The sequence below is a fragment of the Bos taurus genome, chromosome 10 (assembly GCF_002263795.3).
Source record: "Bos taurus isolate L1 Dominette 01449 registration number 42190680 breed Hereford chromosome 10, ARS-UCD2.0, whole genome shotgun sequence".
NCBI lineage: Eukaryota > Metazoa > Chordata > Mammalia > Artiodactyla > Bovidae > Bos > Bos taurus.
In genome coordinates this window covers 51559988-51575710 of record NC_037337.1, presented here as the reverse complement: position 1 = coordinate 51575710, position 15723 = coordinate 51559988, and the positions used below count along the sequence as shown (strand labels likewise).

Here is a 15723-nt window from a genome sequence, read left to right as displayed (position 1 = left end):
ATTGCCGGGAGAAATATCAATCACCTCAGATATGCAGATGACACCACCCTTATGGCAGAAAGTGATGAAGAACTAAAGAGCCTGTTAATGAAAGTGAAAGAGGAGAGTGAAAAAGTTGGCTTAAGGCTCAATACTCAGAAAACTGAGATTATGGCATCCGGTCCCATCACTTCATGGCAAATACATGGGGCAACAGTGCAAACAGTTTCAGACTTTATTTTGGGGGGCTCCAAAATCACTATAGATGGTGACTGCAGCCATGAAATTAAAAGACAATTACTCCTTGGAAGGAAAGTTATGACCAATATAGACAGCATATTAAAAAGCAGAGACATTACTTTGTCAACAAAGGTCCGTCTAGTCAAGGCTATGGTTTTTCCAGTCGTCATGTATGGATCTGAGAGTTGGACTATAAGGAAAGCTGAGCACCGAAGAATTGATGCATTTGAAATGTGGTGTTGGAGAAGACTCTTGAGAGTCCCTTGCCTGCAAGGAGATCCAACCAGTCCATTCTGAAGGAGATCAGTGCTGGGTGTTCATTGGAAGGACTGATGTTGAAACTGATACTCCAATATTTTGGCCACCTGATGCGAAGAGTGAACTCATTTAAAAGACCCTGATGTTGGGAAAGATTGAAGGCAGGAGGAGAAGGGATGAGAGGATGAGATGGTTAGATAGCATCACTGACTTGATGGACACGAGTTTGGGTAAACTCCGGGAGTTGGTGATGGACAGGGAGGCCTGGCGTGCTGCGGTTCATGGGATCGCACAGAGTGGGACACGACTGAGCAGTCAAAGAAAAAAATACAGGGTTTTGAGTCAGCCAGGTCTGGGTCAAATCTGTGCTATTAACTTGTTTTTTGGCCACACTATACAGCACACGGGATTGTAGTTGCTGGACCAGGGAAGTCCCTGTGCTACATAACTTTCAGTTCAGTTCAGTTCAGTTCAGTCGCTCAGTCATGTCCGACTCTTTGCAACCCTGTGAATCACAGCACAGACCTCCCTGTCCTACATAACTTTAAAGAAGCTATTTTCTCTGAGTCTTAAGTTTCCTTGGATATAAAACGATTTACATTGTTTGGATGTTGAGAGAGTAAATAAGAAAATACATATAAAGCATCTATGTCCTTGTACGTGGAACACAACAGCACTAAATAATTGTGATTTTTACCTCTCTCCCTTGGCTCCCTTGCTCTTTATTCCTTAACGATACTGAGAATTAAGCAGTACAGTAGGTCATCTGTCTACAAGTTGTCATTTTAGAGCTGATAAAATTGAGTTAATGAGAAATTAAATGACATTCAATGGCCTACAACCAGCTACCTTCACTGTTGGCACCACGGAATAGACATATAGGCCATAAAACACATAAAAAATAGTTGGAAATCACAAACACAGACTCTTTTTTAAAGACATATCCTCTAATAATACAACTGAGGATCTGATTCATGAACTTAAAAACATTTAAATGTGATTGTTTCCTTAACAATATAAAAGGCCAATCTGTTTTAAAAGAAAACCGTTTCTAATGTACACACCAAATTCCAGTGTAGGTTGAATTTACAAATGGGGACCTTTCCATTAGAGAAGGAAAATGAAAGGTATAAATTTCCTCTCTTAACATACATTGAATACAATGGAACTTCAGACATAATCAGCAATAAATTTACTTACCTTCCATGAGCATGAAAATCTAGCCGTAAAAACTGGTCCTCATGTGATACTGCTCTTTTGGCACGCTGGTGTTTTTGGTGTAATGAATCCACATCATATGATAATCCTTCATAATGTCTAATGTATTTATTTAAAGGATTTCCATACTGACCTACAAAAAATAAACAGTTTGAATTAATATCTTATTATGGTTTATTCTAATTCTAAAATGATTTCACAATTATTCTGTGTTAAACAACTGTTTCACCAATCTTAATACTTTATTTTCATAAACAGTTGTTAATTTTTGTTTGTTTGTTTGTGGTCACATCATACAGCATATGGGATCCTAGTTTCCTGACCAGGGATCAACCCCGTGCTTCCTGCAAGTGGAAGCAGAGTCTTAACCACTGGATCACCAGAAAAGTCCCTAAAAGCTTATTATAATGGGAATTTTAACCACACACAAGGTTTGATGTTAGCCATAGGTTTGTCTAGGATGTCCTTAATCAAGCTGAGGAAGTTTTATACTCAGGAAGAGATGTTGATCTTTGTCTACATCTATTAAGATGCTTACAATAGATAATCAATAAAGACCTACTCTATAGCACTAGGAACTATTCCTATATGGGAAAAGAATTTGAAATATATATACATATATTTATGAATAAATGAATCACTTTGACATACACCTGAAACTAACACAACCTTGTAAATCAACTATATTGCAATAAAAATAAGTAAATAATTTTTTTAAAAGATGACTGTTTTTTTATTTTTAGTTTATTAATATGTGAAATCAAACTGACTTATTCTCATGGGCAGAAGAACTAAACAGACATTGCTCCAAAGACGTACAGATGGCCAACAGACACATGGAAAGATGTTCAACATCACTAATTATTGGGACTTCCCTGATGGCTCAGCAGGTAAAGAATCTGCCTGCCAATGCAGGGGACACAACGTTGATCCTCGGTCTGGGAAGACTCCACATGCTGCAGAGCAACTAAGCCTGTGTAACACAACTACTGAGCCTGTGTCTAGGGCCCCTGAGCCTGTGTAACACAGCTACTGAGCCCGCATATCTTTGAGCCTGTGCTAACAAGACAAGTCACAGCAATGAGAAGCCCTGGTATCACAACAAAGGGCAGCCCCCACTTTCCCACCACTAGAAAAAACCCACATGAGGCAGAGAATACCAAGTGAAACCAAAAACAAATAATATATAAAAAAAATTTTAAGGTCTACAAATAACAAATGCTAAAGAAGAGGGAACTCGCCTACACTGTCGGTAGGAATGTTAGTTGATGCAGCAGATACGGAGAATAGTATGGAGATTCCTCAAAAACTAAAACTAGAATTTCCATATGATCCAGCAATCTTACTCCTGGACATATATCTGTTCAAAACTATAATTCAGGAATATACATGTGCACCTATATTCACAGCAGCACTATTCACAACAGTGAACACGGACATGGAAACAACTTAAACGTCCCTCAACAGATAAATGAATAAAGCTGTGGTACGTACATACAATGGAATGTGACTTAGCTATAAAAGAGAGTAAAATAATGCCATTTGGAGCAACATGGATAGAACTATAGAATATCATAGTAGGTGAAGTTAAGTCAGAAAAAGAAAGACAAATACCATATGATACCACTTACATGTGGACAAACTCACAGACACAGAGAACAGACTTGAGACTGCAAGGGTGGGGAGTGAAGGGAAAGGATTAAGTGGGCGCTAAGGGGAGCAGAGGCCAACCATTATATACTGAGATAAACAAGGTCCTGCTGTATAGTATAAGGAACTCTACTCAATATCCTATGATAAACATGGGAAAGAATTTTTTACAAAGACTGCATATATATATGTATAATTGAATCACTATGCTGTACAGCTAAAATTAACAAAACATTGTAAATCAGTTATACTTCAATTTTTAAAAAAACTGTTGATTTTCTAATGTTAAACCACCCTTGCATTACCAAAATAAATCCAATTTGACTACAGTATATTGTGTTTTATAATATTGTTAGATTTGATAAATTTTGTTTAGAATTTTTATTATGTATGTTCATGAGAGACACTAGTCTATAGTTTTCTTGGACTGTCTTTGTCAAGTATTAGTATCAATATAAAAAAACATTTTGAAAATATTACCTCTTCTTCAATTTTCTGGACAAATTTATGTGGAACTGGTATTATTTCCTCCTTAAATGTTTGATAGAATTCACCAGTGAAGCCATCTTAGCCTGGAGTTTTCTTTGTGAAAGGTTATTAATGACATCAACTTTATACATAAACAGCTATTCTGGTTATCCATTCCTTGACTGACCCTTTGCTAAGAATTTGTCCATTTCACCTAAGTTTTTAAGTTATGGAAATAAAGCTGTTCATAATATTCCCTTATTATGCTTTTTAATATCTTCTGAATCTATAGTAATGTTACCTCCCTCATTCCAGATATCAGTAATCTATATCTTCTCTCTTTGGGTCCTAATCAAGATAGCTAGAGAATTATTGATTTGACTGATCTTCTCAAGAACCAACTTTTATTTCCTTTTATTTTCCTTCATTATTTTTCTGCTTCCTATTTTTTAATTTTCAACTTGATCTCTATTTCTTTCCTTCCACTTACTTGAAGTAAAATCGCTCTATTTTTTTTAGTGAAGACCATTGATTTAAGTTTTCACTCCCATCCCAAAGAAAGGCAATGCCAAAGAATGTTCAAACTACTTCACAGTTACACTCATCTCACACACTAGCAAAGCAATGCTCAAAATTCTTCAAGCTAGTCGTCAACAGCATGTGAACCGAGAACTTCCAGATGTTCAAACTGGATTTCGAAAAGGCAGAGGAACCAGAGATCAAATTGCTAACATCTGCTGGATCATTGAAAACACAAAAGAATTCCAGAAAAACATCTACTTCTGTTTCATGGACTATGCTAAAGCCTTTGACTGTGGGGATCACAACACTGTGGAAAATTCTTCAAGAGATGGGAATACCATACCACCTGACCTGCCTCCTGCAAAAACTGTATGCAGGTCAAGAAGTAACAACAGTTAGAACTGGGCATGGAACAACAGACTGGTTCCAAATTGGGAAAGGAATATGTCAAGACCCTATACTGTCACCCTGCTTATTTAACTTACATGCAGAGTACATCATGCGAAATGCCGGGCTGGATGAAGCACAGGCTGGAATAAAGATTGCAGAGAGAAACATCAATAACCTCAGATATGCAGATGACACCACCCTTATGGCAGAAAGCAAAGAGGAACTAAAGAGCCTCTTGATGAAAGTGAGAGAGAGTGAAAAAGCTGGCTTAAAACTCAACATTCAAAAAACGAAGATCATGGCATCTGGTCCTATCACGTCATGGCAAATAGATGGGGAAACAATGCAAACAGTGACAGACTTTATTTTTGGGGGCTCCAAAATCACTGCAGATGGTGACTGCAACCATGAAATTAAAAGACGCTTGCTCTTTGAAAGAAAAGCTATGACAAACCTAGACAGCGTATTAAAAAGCAGAGACATTACTATGCCAACAAAGGTCTGTCGAGTCAAAGTTATGGTTTTTCCAGTAGTCATGTATGGATGTGAGAGTTGGACCATAAAGAAGGCTGAGTGCCAAACAATTGATGCTTTTGAGCTGTAGTGTTAGAGAAGACTCTTGAGAGTCCACTGGACTGCAAAGAGGTCAAACCAGTCCATCTTAAAGGAAATCAGTCCTGAATATTCATTCATTGGAAGGACTGATTCTCAAGCTGAAGCTCCAGTTCTTTGGCCACCTGATGGGAAGAGTTGACTCATGAGAAAAGACCCTGATGCTGGAAAAGACTGAACGCAGGAGGAGAAGGGGACGACAGAGGACAAGATGGTTGGATGGCATCACCGACTCAATGGACATGAGTTTGAGCAAGCTCCAGGAGATAGTGAAGGACAGGGAAGCCTGGTGTGCTGCAGTCCATGGGGTCTCAAAGAGCCGGACATGACCGAGCAACTGAACAACAATGATTTAAGACTTCTGTATTCAGTTATTCTACTTACTACCCAGATGCTGTAAGTGTCCCCTTAATACTGTTTAGCAGCATCCCACAGATTCTGTTATGCTGTGTTACCATTTTCATTCTCTTCAATATACTTTCTTATTTCCTTTTTAATTTCTTCTACAATTCATATGCTATTTAGAAGCCTGTTATTTAGATTCTATTAATAAATATGAGGAATTTTTCAGTTATCTTTCTGTTACTGACCTCTAATTTAATTCCACTCTACCCAGAGAACATACTTTGTATGACAATCCTTTTAAATAAAGAGATTTATTTTATGACCAAGAATGTGGGTCTATCCTTGCACGTTTCATGCACAGCTGAAAAGAATGTATATTCTACTGTTAACGGATGAGTATTCCAGAAACGTCAACCTCTGCACATATTGAGTACAGTGTTACATAAACAACAACCAGGTCAGTTGGTTTACAGTGTTGTTTAATCTTCTATATCCTTAATGATTTTCTACCTACCTGTTCTATTACTAACAGAAAGGCACTGAAATCTATGATTACGGCTTTTTCTATTTCTCCTGGCAGTTCTTTGCTTAATTGATTTTTGAAGTTCTATTATTATGTGCATAGGACTTCCCTGGTGCCTCAGACAGTAGAGTGTCTGTCTACAACGCGGGAGACCTGGGTTCGATCCCTGGGTCAGGAAGATTCCCTGGAGAAGGAAATGGCAACCCACTCCAGTACTCTTGCCTAGAAAAATCCCACGGACGGAGGAGCCTGGTGTCCATGGTGTCGCAAAGAGTCGGACACGACTGAGCAACATCACTTTCACTTTATTATGTACATAAATGTTAATGATTTTGTGCCTTCTGGATTAATTCACTCCTTTATCATTTTCAGATGATCTTCTTTATTCTTTGTAATAGTCTATGTTCTAAAATCTACTTTGTCTGGTATTAATATAGCCACTCCCAGTATTTTTTGTTGTTTGATTAGCATGGTCTCTTTCTCTTCCATTCTTTTCCTTTTAGCCTATTTGTGCCTATGTATTTAATGCAAGTTCACTGTAGGCAGCATAGAGTTGGGTCTTGCTTTTTTGTCCAATCTTTTAATTAGGGTGTTTAGATCATTTACATTTAAAGTAGTTACTAATGTGGTTAAGTTTAAGTCTATCATATTGCTATTTATGTTTGTCCCATCTGTTCTTTGCTTCCTTCTCCTTTCTCAGGATTAATTATTTTTTTATGATTCTCTTTTTATTTCTTCACTAGCTTATTACCAAAACTCTCTGGTTATTTTAGTGGTTGCTTTAAGTAAACATCTTTAACTTACTCTACCTTCAAATGATCTTATAGCACTTCAGGTATAAAAACCTGACATTACTGTATTTTCATTCCTCTCCTCCTACTGTCATCACATACTTTATTTACTTATATCTGATGAAGTCCACAATACACTGTTAATGTTTTGGTTTAAAGAGACAATTATCTTTTGAAGAGATTTAAATAACAAGAAAAAAATCTCTACTTCTCATTTCCAGGGTTCTTCATTCCTTGGTGTGAATCCGTATTTTCATCTGGTATCATTTTTCTTCTACCTGGATAACTCCCTCTAACATTTCTTCTGCTAGTGAAGCTTTTCCAGATATTGGATGTCTCAAAGTCTTTATTTCGTCTTTATTTTTGAAAGATATTTTTACTGGGCATAGAATTTCAGGCTGACAGGTTTGGGTTTTTTTAATGTATTTTTTGAATGTTGCTCCACTATCTTTTCACCTGTATTCCTTCTGATAAGAAATCTGTCATCCTTACCATTGCTCCTCTGAAGGTAATGTTTTTTCCCTCCGTAGTGCTTTTAAGATGTTCCTCTTTAAAACTGGTTTTGAACAATTTACTTATGATGTGCTCTGGTTTCTTCATACTTACTAAGCTTTAGTTTCAGTAAACTTCTTGGACCTGTAGGTTTATAATTTTTCAACTACTATTTCTTCAAAATTTTTTTCACTCTCCCCACCCCCACATACCCAAGGAATCCAATTATTAGTATATTAAGGTCACCAAATTCTTCCCAGAGCCCACTGATGGGTATTCTCATATTTATCAAAAATTCTTCTGTTTCATTTTGAACAGCTTCTAGTGCTGTCTTTCAGTTCAGTAATATTCTCTATGTCTAATCTGTTGTTAATGCCATCCGGTATGCTTTCCATCTAAAACATTGTTAGTTTTCATCTGTACAAGTTAGATTTGCATCTGTTTTATATCTTTTATGTCTCTACTTAACTTTTTTAACACATGAAATACAGTTATAACAAGTCTCTTAATGTTCTTGTCTGCTAATTTTAATGCCCACGACAGTTATGGGTTGGTTCCAATTGATTGCTTATTCTTTTCGTTAGAGAATGTGTTTCCCTGCTTCATTGCATGTCTCATAATCTTGCACTGAATGGATGGTAGATGCTGTGAATTTCCCCTTGCAGTGGCTGGAACACTTTTTGTATTCTTATAAATATTCTTAGGCTTTGTTAATAGGACAAATTAAAAGGTATTTGGAAACAGTTTGATCCTTTTGGGTCTTCCCTTTATGATTCGTTACATGAGTCTGCAGCAGTGTTCAATGTAGGGCTAATTTCCCCTACTACTGGGGCAAGACATATCTGAGTACTCTATCCAATGCTCCACAGATCATGCATTTTTCCAGTTTGGAGGGTACGAACAAGCACTATTTCCGGCACTATGTGAGCATGGGGCACAGTTTCTTTCCCTGGCCTCAGGCAGTTTCCCCACATATATACACTGATCAAATATACTCTACCAAACACTCCAGAGGAACCCTCTGCAGATCTCAAGGATTCTCTCCCTATGCAGCACCCTTCATTGTGATATTCTGTCTGCAAACAAGCTGCTTTGGTCCAATTCCATCTCCACAACTCTAAGTTTGCTGGTCTCCACCTAGGTTCCCTCTTATAGATGGAAATTCATTCCATGCAGAAAGCTGAAACAATCAAAGGTCTCGCTTCATTTGTTTCCCCTCTCTTGGGGATCATGTCATTCACCACCTGGAGATCAGTGTCTTAAAAACGATTGTTTCTCACCTAATGGATTGCATAAAGCCTAAATGTTTCATCACTAAATTTTCTGCTTACACAATCAGCTGCTAGTCACTTCATGGTTAAAGATACAAACTCTTAAATCATCTGGGTTTAAGTTCTGGAGACGGCATAACAAGGTAACTATACTTAATACTACTGAACCGTACACTAGAAATGCTTAAGATTATAAATTTTATGGTACATAATACTTTGTTAGGATAAAAAAATTACCTGGGTTTGAATCCCATTACTTTCATTTATTAGCTTGTTTTCCTGATCAAATGGAAAACTCAGCTTCATTTTCCCATCCTTAAAATAGAGAGAAGTAGAATACCTTGTGGAGAAGGCAATGGCACCCCACTCCAGTACTCTTACTTGGAAAATCCCATGGACGGAGGAGCCTAGTAGGCTGCAGTCCATGGGGTCGCTAAGAGTCGGACACGACTAAACGACTTCCCTCTCACTTTTCACTTTCCTGCATTGGAGAAGGAAATGGCAACCAACTCCAGTATTCTTGCCTGGAGAGTCCCAGGGACGGGGGAGCCTGGTGGGCTGCCATCTATGGGATTGCACAGAGTCAGACACGACTGAAGCGACTTAGCAGCAGCAGAATACCTTGCTTTTAAGGCTGTTACAATGATCAAATGATTTAAGCCATATGTGGCAATTAGCAAAGTCCCTGCTAAGTCTCTTCAGTCGTGTCCGACTCTGTGCGACCCCTGAGATGGCAGCCCACCGGCTCCCCCGTCCCTGGGATTCTCCAGGCAAGAACACTGGAGTGGGTTGCCATTTCCTTCTCCAATGTATGAAAGTGAAAAGTGACAGTGAAGTCGCTCAGTCATGTCCGACTCTAGCGACCCCATGGACTGCAGCCTACCAGGCTCCTCCATCCATGGGATTTTCCAGGCAAGAGTACTGGAATGGGATGCCATTGCCTTCTCCGAGCAAAGTCCCTACCATACAATAAAGGCTCAATAAATTATTCACAGTTATCACCATCTCTTCCCTCTGCTCCCCTTCCATTTCCTCCTCCTTTCACACTTGTCTTTGAGACCTATTTACACAAATTGAGGCCACAGATTCAGGAATAAAGACAGAACTAGGTTTGAATTCTGACATTTCCTCACCATGACTACATGATCCGGTAACTAACTTTTTTAAACCCCAGGGAGTTTTTTTGTTTTGTTTTAATCTGTAAAATAAAGGCAACAGTGAATACCTTAAATGCAAGTAAACTGCTTAGCAGAAAGGGTAGCATGAAAAGACCACTCAGTTTAAACTACTGAGTCACTTCATCATACTTTAGAATACACTGTTCTCAAGAGAGGTGACCGAAATGTAGTCCAAAACTAGAATTCAAAGCTACCTTACAACTAGCAAAGAAAATATAATGAAGCCAAGGTATAAGAGAAAATAAGCCTCCTGGTATGGAACTTTTAAAAATCAGGACTAAATAACAGAATCATACATTGTATCAATGTATGTTCCATATTCCTAAAAAATATCTTTACATTTATACACGGATTTTTAAAAACAACCCACATAAGAGAAAACATCAAGAAAAAAATCAACAATGGGGAAGTTTTACTAAGAGAACTTTAGGGTAGTTTCTTCCGTTTTAAAAATCAAAGTAGGGGAACGTCCCTGGTGGTACAGTAAGAATCTGCCTGCCAATGCAGGGGACAGAGGTTCGATCTCTGGGCCAGGATGATTCCACATGCCCCCGAGTAACTAAGCCCATATGCCACAATTACAAGAGAAGCCACTGCCAACGAGTAGCCTGTGTACCACAACTAAGAGTAGTACCTGCTCACCACAACTAGAGAAAAGCCCATGTACAGCAACGAAGACCCAGTGCAACAAAAAATAAATTATATTTTTCAAAAAATCAAAGTAGGATCACTAAGTTATATTTCTTTTAAGTGGACTGAGTAGCCACAGTACAATCTTAGCTTTGTAAAGTTACTTCTCCCACTCCTTTCTTAGCACCAAAAAGTTGACTTTTTAGATCACAGTGCAGATAATGTATTTTGCCACTTTTAATAACTTAAAACAGTAACTGTGGCTGTTCTAGGGAAGCACATGTCATAACGGCTCAATTATTTGCATGAATAGAACACTTCAGGGAGACATTAAAGGAAGTCATCTTTTCTCTATCCCACACACACAGGAATTTTATAAAGCAACATAATGTTTACTTGCGCTTGAAAAGGACCTAAGTAATGATTTTCAGAATCTTTATAACTGAGATAAAATATGATTTCACAGCATTTAATTGGGAAAGTTAAAAATGCTACCCAGGTACATACAGTTAACAAGTCCACTTCATTATCAGACCTATGTTCCTTTGTTAACTATGCCTAACTATCAGTATTTATGATATGATCATGGTAATACTTTAAGTTATTGAAAACAATGTACTAAATGAGAGAATTCCCTGGCATGCCAGGGGTTAGGACTCTGACACTTTCACTGCCAAGGCCTGGGTTCAATCTCTGGTTGGAGAACTAAGATCCCACATAAATAATGGTATTTAGGCACAGTTAACAAAGGAACGTATTGAATGAAACTGTATTATCTTATTTCTCCTTCTAATACTTAATGAAAATGGGGGAACCATGGGGGAAAACATACATATATATATATATATATGTGTATATATATATATATATACATATATAAAGCAGCCCTCCCACACTAAGAAAAAATCCTCAAGAACTAAAACCAAATACGAAAAGGATATAATCAAGTGTGTGTTAAAGCTGACTGATATAGGCTCAATTCTCCTCCCAACTCTGTTCAATGACATGTTGGTGGCTCGTACTTATACTACTGAAGTTAGAAATGCTGCAAATCAGAGGCTTTATTGTTTTTTTTTCCTATTATCAAGAGAGTCAGTGAACTAATAGAACACAGGGTATATAACCTAATGGTATAATCTTTCAAACAAGCAGCCAAGGAAATAAACAGAATACTCTTAATGAGAAAGTGGAAAAGCACAGCACACTGAACTCCTAATGCTGACCCTAGCTGCAAAATTCACTTTTTAAAGAAATTCTCTCTTCTGTTTTACCTACTTTTCTGCAAATCAGAATTGTATGTACCTGGGTAGCATTTTTAACTTTCCCAATTAAATGCTGTGAAATTATGTTCTATCTCAATTATTAAGATACTGAAAAATTTCAAGAGAACAGAACCCTGGAATTGTCAGACAGATTGTATATGATCATGATTCCTGATCTGCAGAAAAGCAGGTAAAACAGAAAATAATGAGCCCCTCAAACTATGACTTAAAGAAAAAATATACACTGGTCTCAGAGACAAAGAAAAAAGAACTTACCCACATTATATCATAGGAAAAACAAAAGAACAAAGAAGAGCCTCACAACCACAAACATGGCAAAACGTATGAAAAAAAAAAAAAAAAAACGAAAAAAAAAAACAACAACAATAAAAACAGAAAAAGCAAAAGAGAAAAAACCCAATTGAGAAGGAAACAAAAACATCTGGAAACGGTCTGGAACAAACCAGAATCAACCAGACTTACATGATATTAAAGAATTCTTGTTAATTTTCTTCAATACAAAAACACTGTGGTTATATAGTAGGAAAATAATCTGAATTTGGGGAGATGTATTTTGAAGTACTTAGGAGTAAAATGACATGCATAATTTTCACTGAAGTGATTCTCAATGAGACAGAAAAAGGATGTAAATTGCTATCAGTTTCCACTTCTGACTATCATGAAGAAGAACTAAATCTAACCTACCACCATAAACATTCAGAAAACCTGATGAAATACATGGGAGGATAAACAAATGAGGTAAGATCTACAATTGGCCCAACTTAACTACCTGGAAGCAGTTTAAAGTCAATATGCAGAGTACAGGAACCAAACAGAACGTGCTGATAGAGAGGCCAGGCATTTAGAATTCGTGGGCCAGAGTGCCAAAGAGGAAGCTAACAGAAAGGGAGCTCAGAGATCTAAAGAAGGGTTCCCCTAACATGTTTGGCAAATTTGTATCTGATCATGTGAGAATCAACTATCCGAGACCAGAAAAATAAACCACAAAAAAAGTAAGCAGAACAATCTTGAAAGTTTATATAGTTAGGGCTGGGAAGTGTTCATATTCCCACCATCCAGAGAACAAAGACCTGTAATATACGGAGCACTGGGTACAGCCCTCAGGAAAACATCATCTTATTCACAGGGCAAAATTAGCCATAGACTAAAGGCTGTTTGGGATCCACCCTAACAAAGTTTAAAGCACTTCCTCCAAAGAATTCAACTGACTCCAAGTAGTTTAACTGTATAACAACAAAATCTGACTATGTTTAAAGGCAAGACAAAATCAAACACAAAAAAAGTAAAAATCAAAAATGAACTGCATCCAGTAAGACTCAGGAAAACACCTTTTTCTCATACTGTTGGATGAAGAAGTCAGACATTAGCAACAGAAACTATAAAGATGACAGAATTAACAGAGAGAGAAATTGAAACAGTTATCATGGGCTAATAGTTAAAAACTAAAGACAAAAGAAACCTTAAAATCAGCTGGTGGGTTAGGACAAAAGGAACTAGAGAAAGAGACACACTACATATAGAAGAAAGAATGTACAAATGATAGCATGACTACATAACTCAGAAGGTAACTCACCAGCATGTTTGAAATACTACCAAAATAAAATTCTCAACCTAAGATTCCATACCCAGTGAAACATATCTCATAAATGAAGATGAAGGGGGAAAAAGGTGAAATGAACCCTTTTTCAGACATCAAAGCTGACAATTTACTGCCAGTAGACCTACATTGCAAGATATGTCAAAGGAAGTTTTCAGGCAGAAGGAATATACCAGCTGGAAACCTGTGTTGACACAAAGAAGAGTGCCAAGAACAATAACTATATGAGAAAATAAAAAAGATTTCTTTTCTCATTCTTTAACCTCTTTCAAAGTTAAATGATTGTGTTTAAAAAACACACAATGTGCTATGGCAGTTATGACACACATAGAATTAAAATGTATGATAATACAGCACAACGGAGGAGAGGAAAAATGAAAGAACACTGTAAAAGAAGTGGTATTTTATCCAAAGGTACACAATGACAAGTTACAGGTGTATACTGTACACCCTAGGAACAACCTCTAAAAATACATAACTAAGCAGGTACATTACATAAGCCAATAACAGAGTTAAGATTAAATCATTTTTTAAAGCAAATTAATCCCAAAAAACATAGACAACGAAGGGCTAAAAAAAGGGCTTATGAACAAATGGAACAGAAAAGAAACAGTAAGATGGTAGTTTTAAACTCAATCATATCAATAATTACATTAAAAGTTAATGATTTAAACAAAATTAAAAGATAGAAAGTCACTTTCTTATTTTTCAAGAAAGGTACAGATGAGTTAACTAAAAAATGGGAAAATTATACCATCCAAACCCTAATCCAAGAAAGCTAGAGTGGCTATAGCACTGTCAAAGTAAACTTCAAAACAAACCCAAAAAAGGAGAGAAACGGATTAAAAAAAGACATTTCAGTTCTAAATCTGCTTCACATAATAGCTTAAACCTATGTGAACAAAAAGCTAACAGAACTGAAAGACAACACTGGAAATCACAACACTCCTCGCTGAACAAGTAAACAAAAATAAGGACTGAACACTATCAAGCAATTTGACTCAATTAACATTTTATAAAATAGTCCACCCAATCATAGAGTATGTATTTTCACAGGCACATGGTGTATTTACCAAAACAGACCTCAATTCTAGGCCATGAAGTGTATTTCCATAAATTTTTAAAGGCTGAGATCATAGATCATGTTTTCTGACTCTGTTAGTGAAATTAAAATGAAGGAAGTCTTGTTCAGGCTTCAGAAGCAAGAGAACAGGCCTCTGACTTGCTTTTAACCTGCCTGGACATTGCCCAGATACCATCCCAGTCTGCAAGCACAGCAAGTCAGGTAGCACTTTAGATAAGAAAAAGAGTAGGTCTTAGAATTCTTGAGCCCCTGGAGGTCTGGCCAACCCCCTTGGGTCTAAAGAAAGCCTATGACTCACAAGGTGAAGTAAACATCATTGTAAAAAGGGTAAAGTAAAAACCAGAGAAGGATTTTTGCACGCAAACCATTAATGAAAGCAGTTTGCGGCTTGTGATTATAAGGAGCCACTGAAACAGCAATTTGAAGCCTCACCCATGGGGTGAGCATACAGTCCAGGACCCCTTCCCAATTGGGACTCCACATTGCTTTTAATGAGGGGCTTCCCAGCATTATTCAAGTCTGAATGAGGATCCATTTTGGTGATGTATATACTATTACTTCTATTGTTTCTTTTCCTTTTCTTTTGGAAAAAGTGAAAGTGTTATTTGCTCAGTCATGTCTGACTCTTTGTGACCCCATGGACTGTAGCCTCTGACCATGGAATTCTCCAGGCAAGAATACTGGAGTGGGTAGCCATTCCCTTCTCCAAGGGATATTCCCGACCCAGGGATCAAACCCAGGTCTCCTGCATTGCAGCCAGATTCTTTACCATCTGAGCCACCAGGGAAGCCCATTTCTTTTCTCTTAATGACTGAAAGTAGAAATTAAGTTAAATAATCTTCTAGAAAAAAACTGAAATTGTTTATATGTGTAACGAGTGGTTTCTTTTGTTAATGAACTCTTCAAACCTAAAACGAAAGTAAAACTTCTAGAAAACATACCCTGGTGCAATTAAATCAGTAGCAGATATTTGGAAAAAGTCCCCAATATTGGGAACTTAACACATTTCTAAATAGCCCATGGATCAAAGAAGAAATCAAAAGGGAAATGAGAAACATTTTGAATTGACTGCAAAGAACACAAGGGAACCTTATTGGTTGATGTAAAAGTTCTAAATTATTATTATGGCAGTGGTTATATACCACTATATACCTTTCTCAAAATTAATTGCTGAATTTTATTTATGGAAATT

General features: G+C 37.2%; 1 protein-coding gene across 3 annotated transcripts in view; it reads right to left on the bottom strand.

Moving 5' to 3' along the window:
* The window catches only part of ADAM10 (ADAM metallopeptidase domain 10), a 144137-nt gene that overhangs the window by 104220 nt on the left and 24194 nt on the right, over positions 1 to 15723 (bottom strand). For all 3 annotated transcript variants that reach the window (NM_174496.3, XM_024997276.2, XM_024997275.2), the window contains exon 2: positions 1678 to 1828. In NM_174496.3, the coding sequence (NP_776921.1) occupies positions 1678 to 1828 (151 nt within the window). The remainder of the gene's footprint in view (positions 1 to 1677; positions 1829 to 15723) is intronic.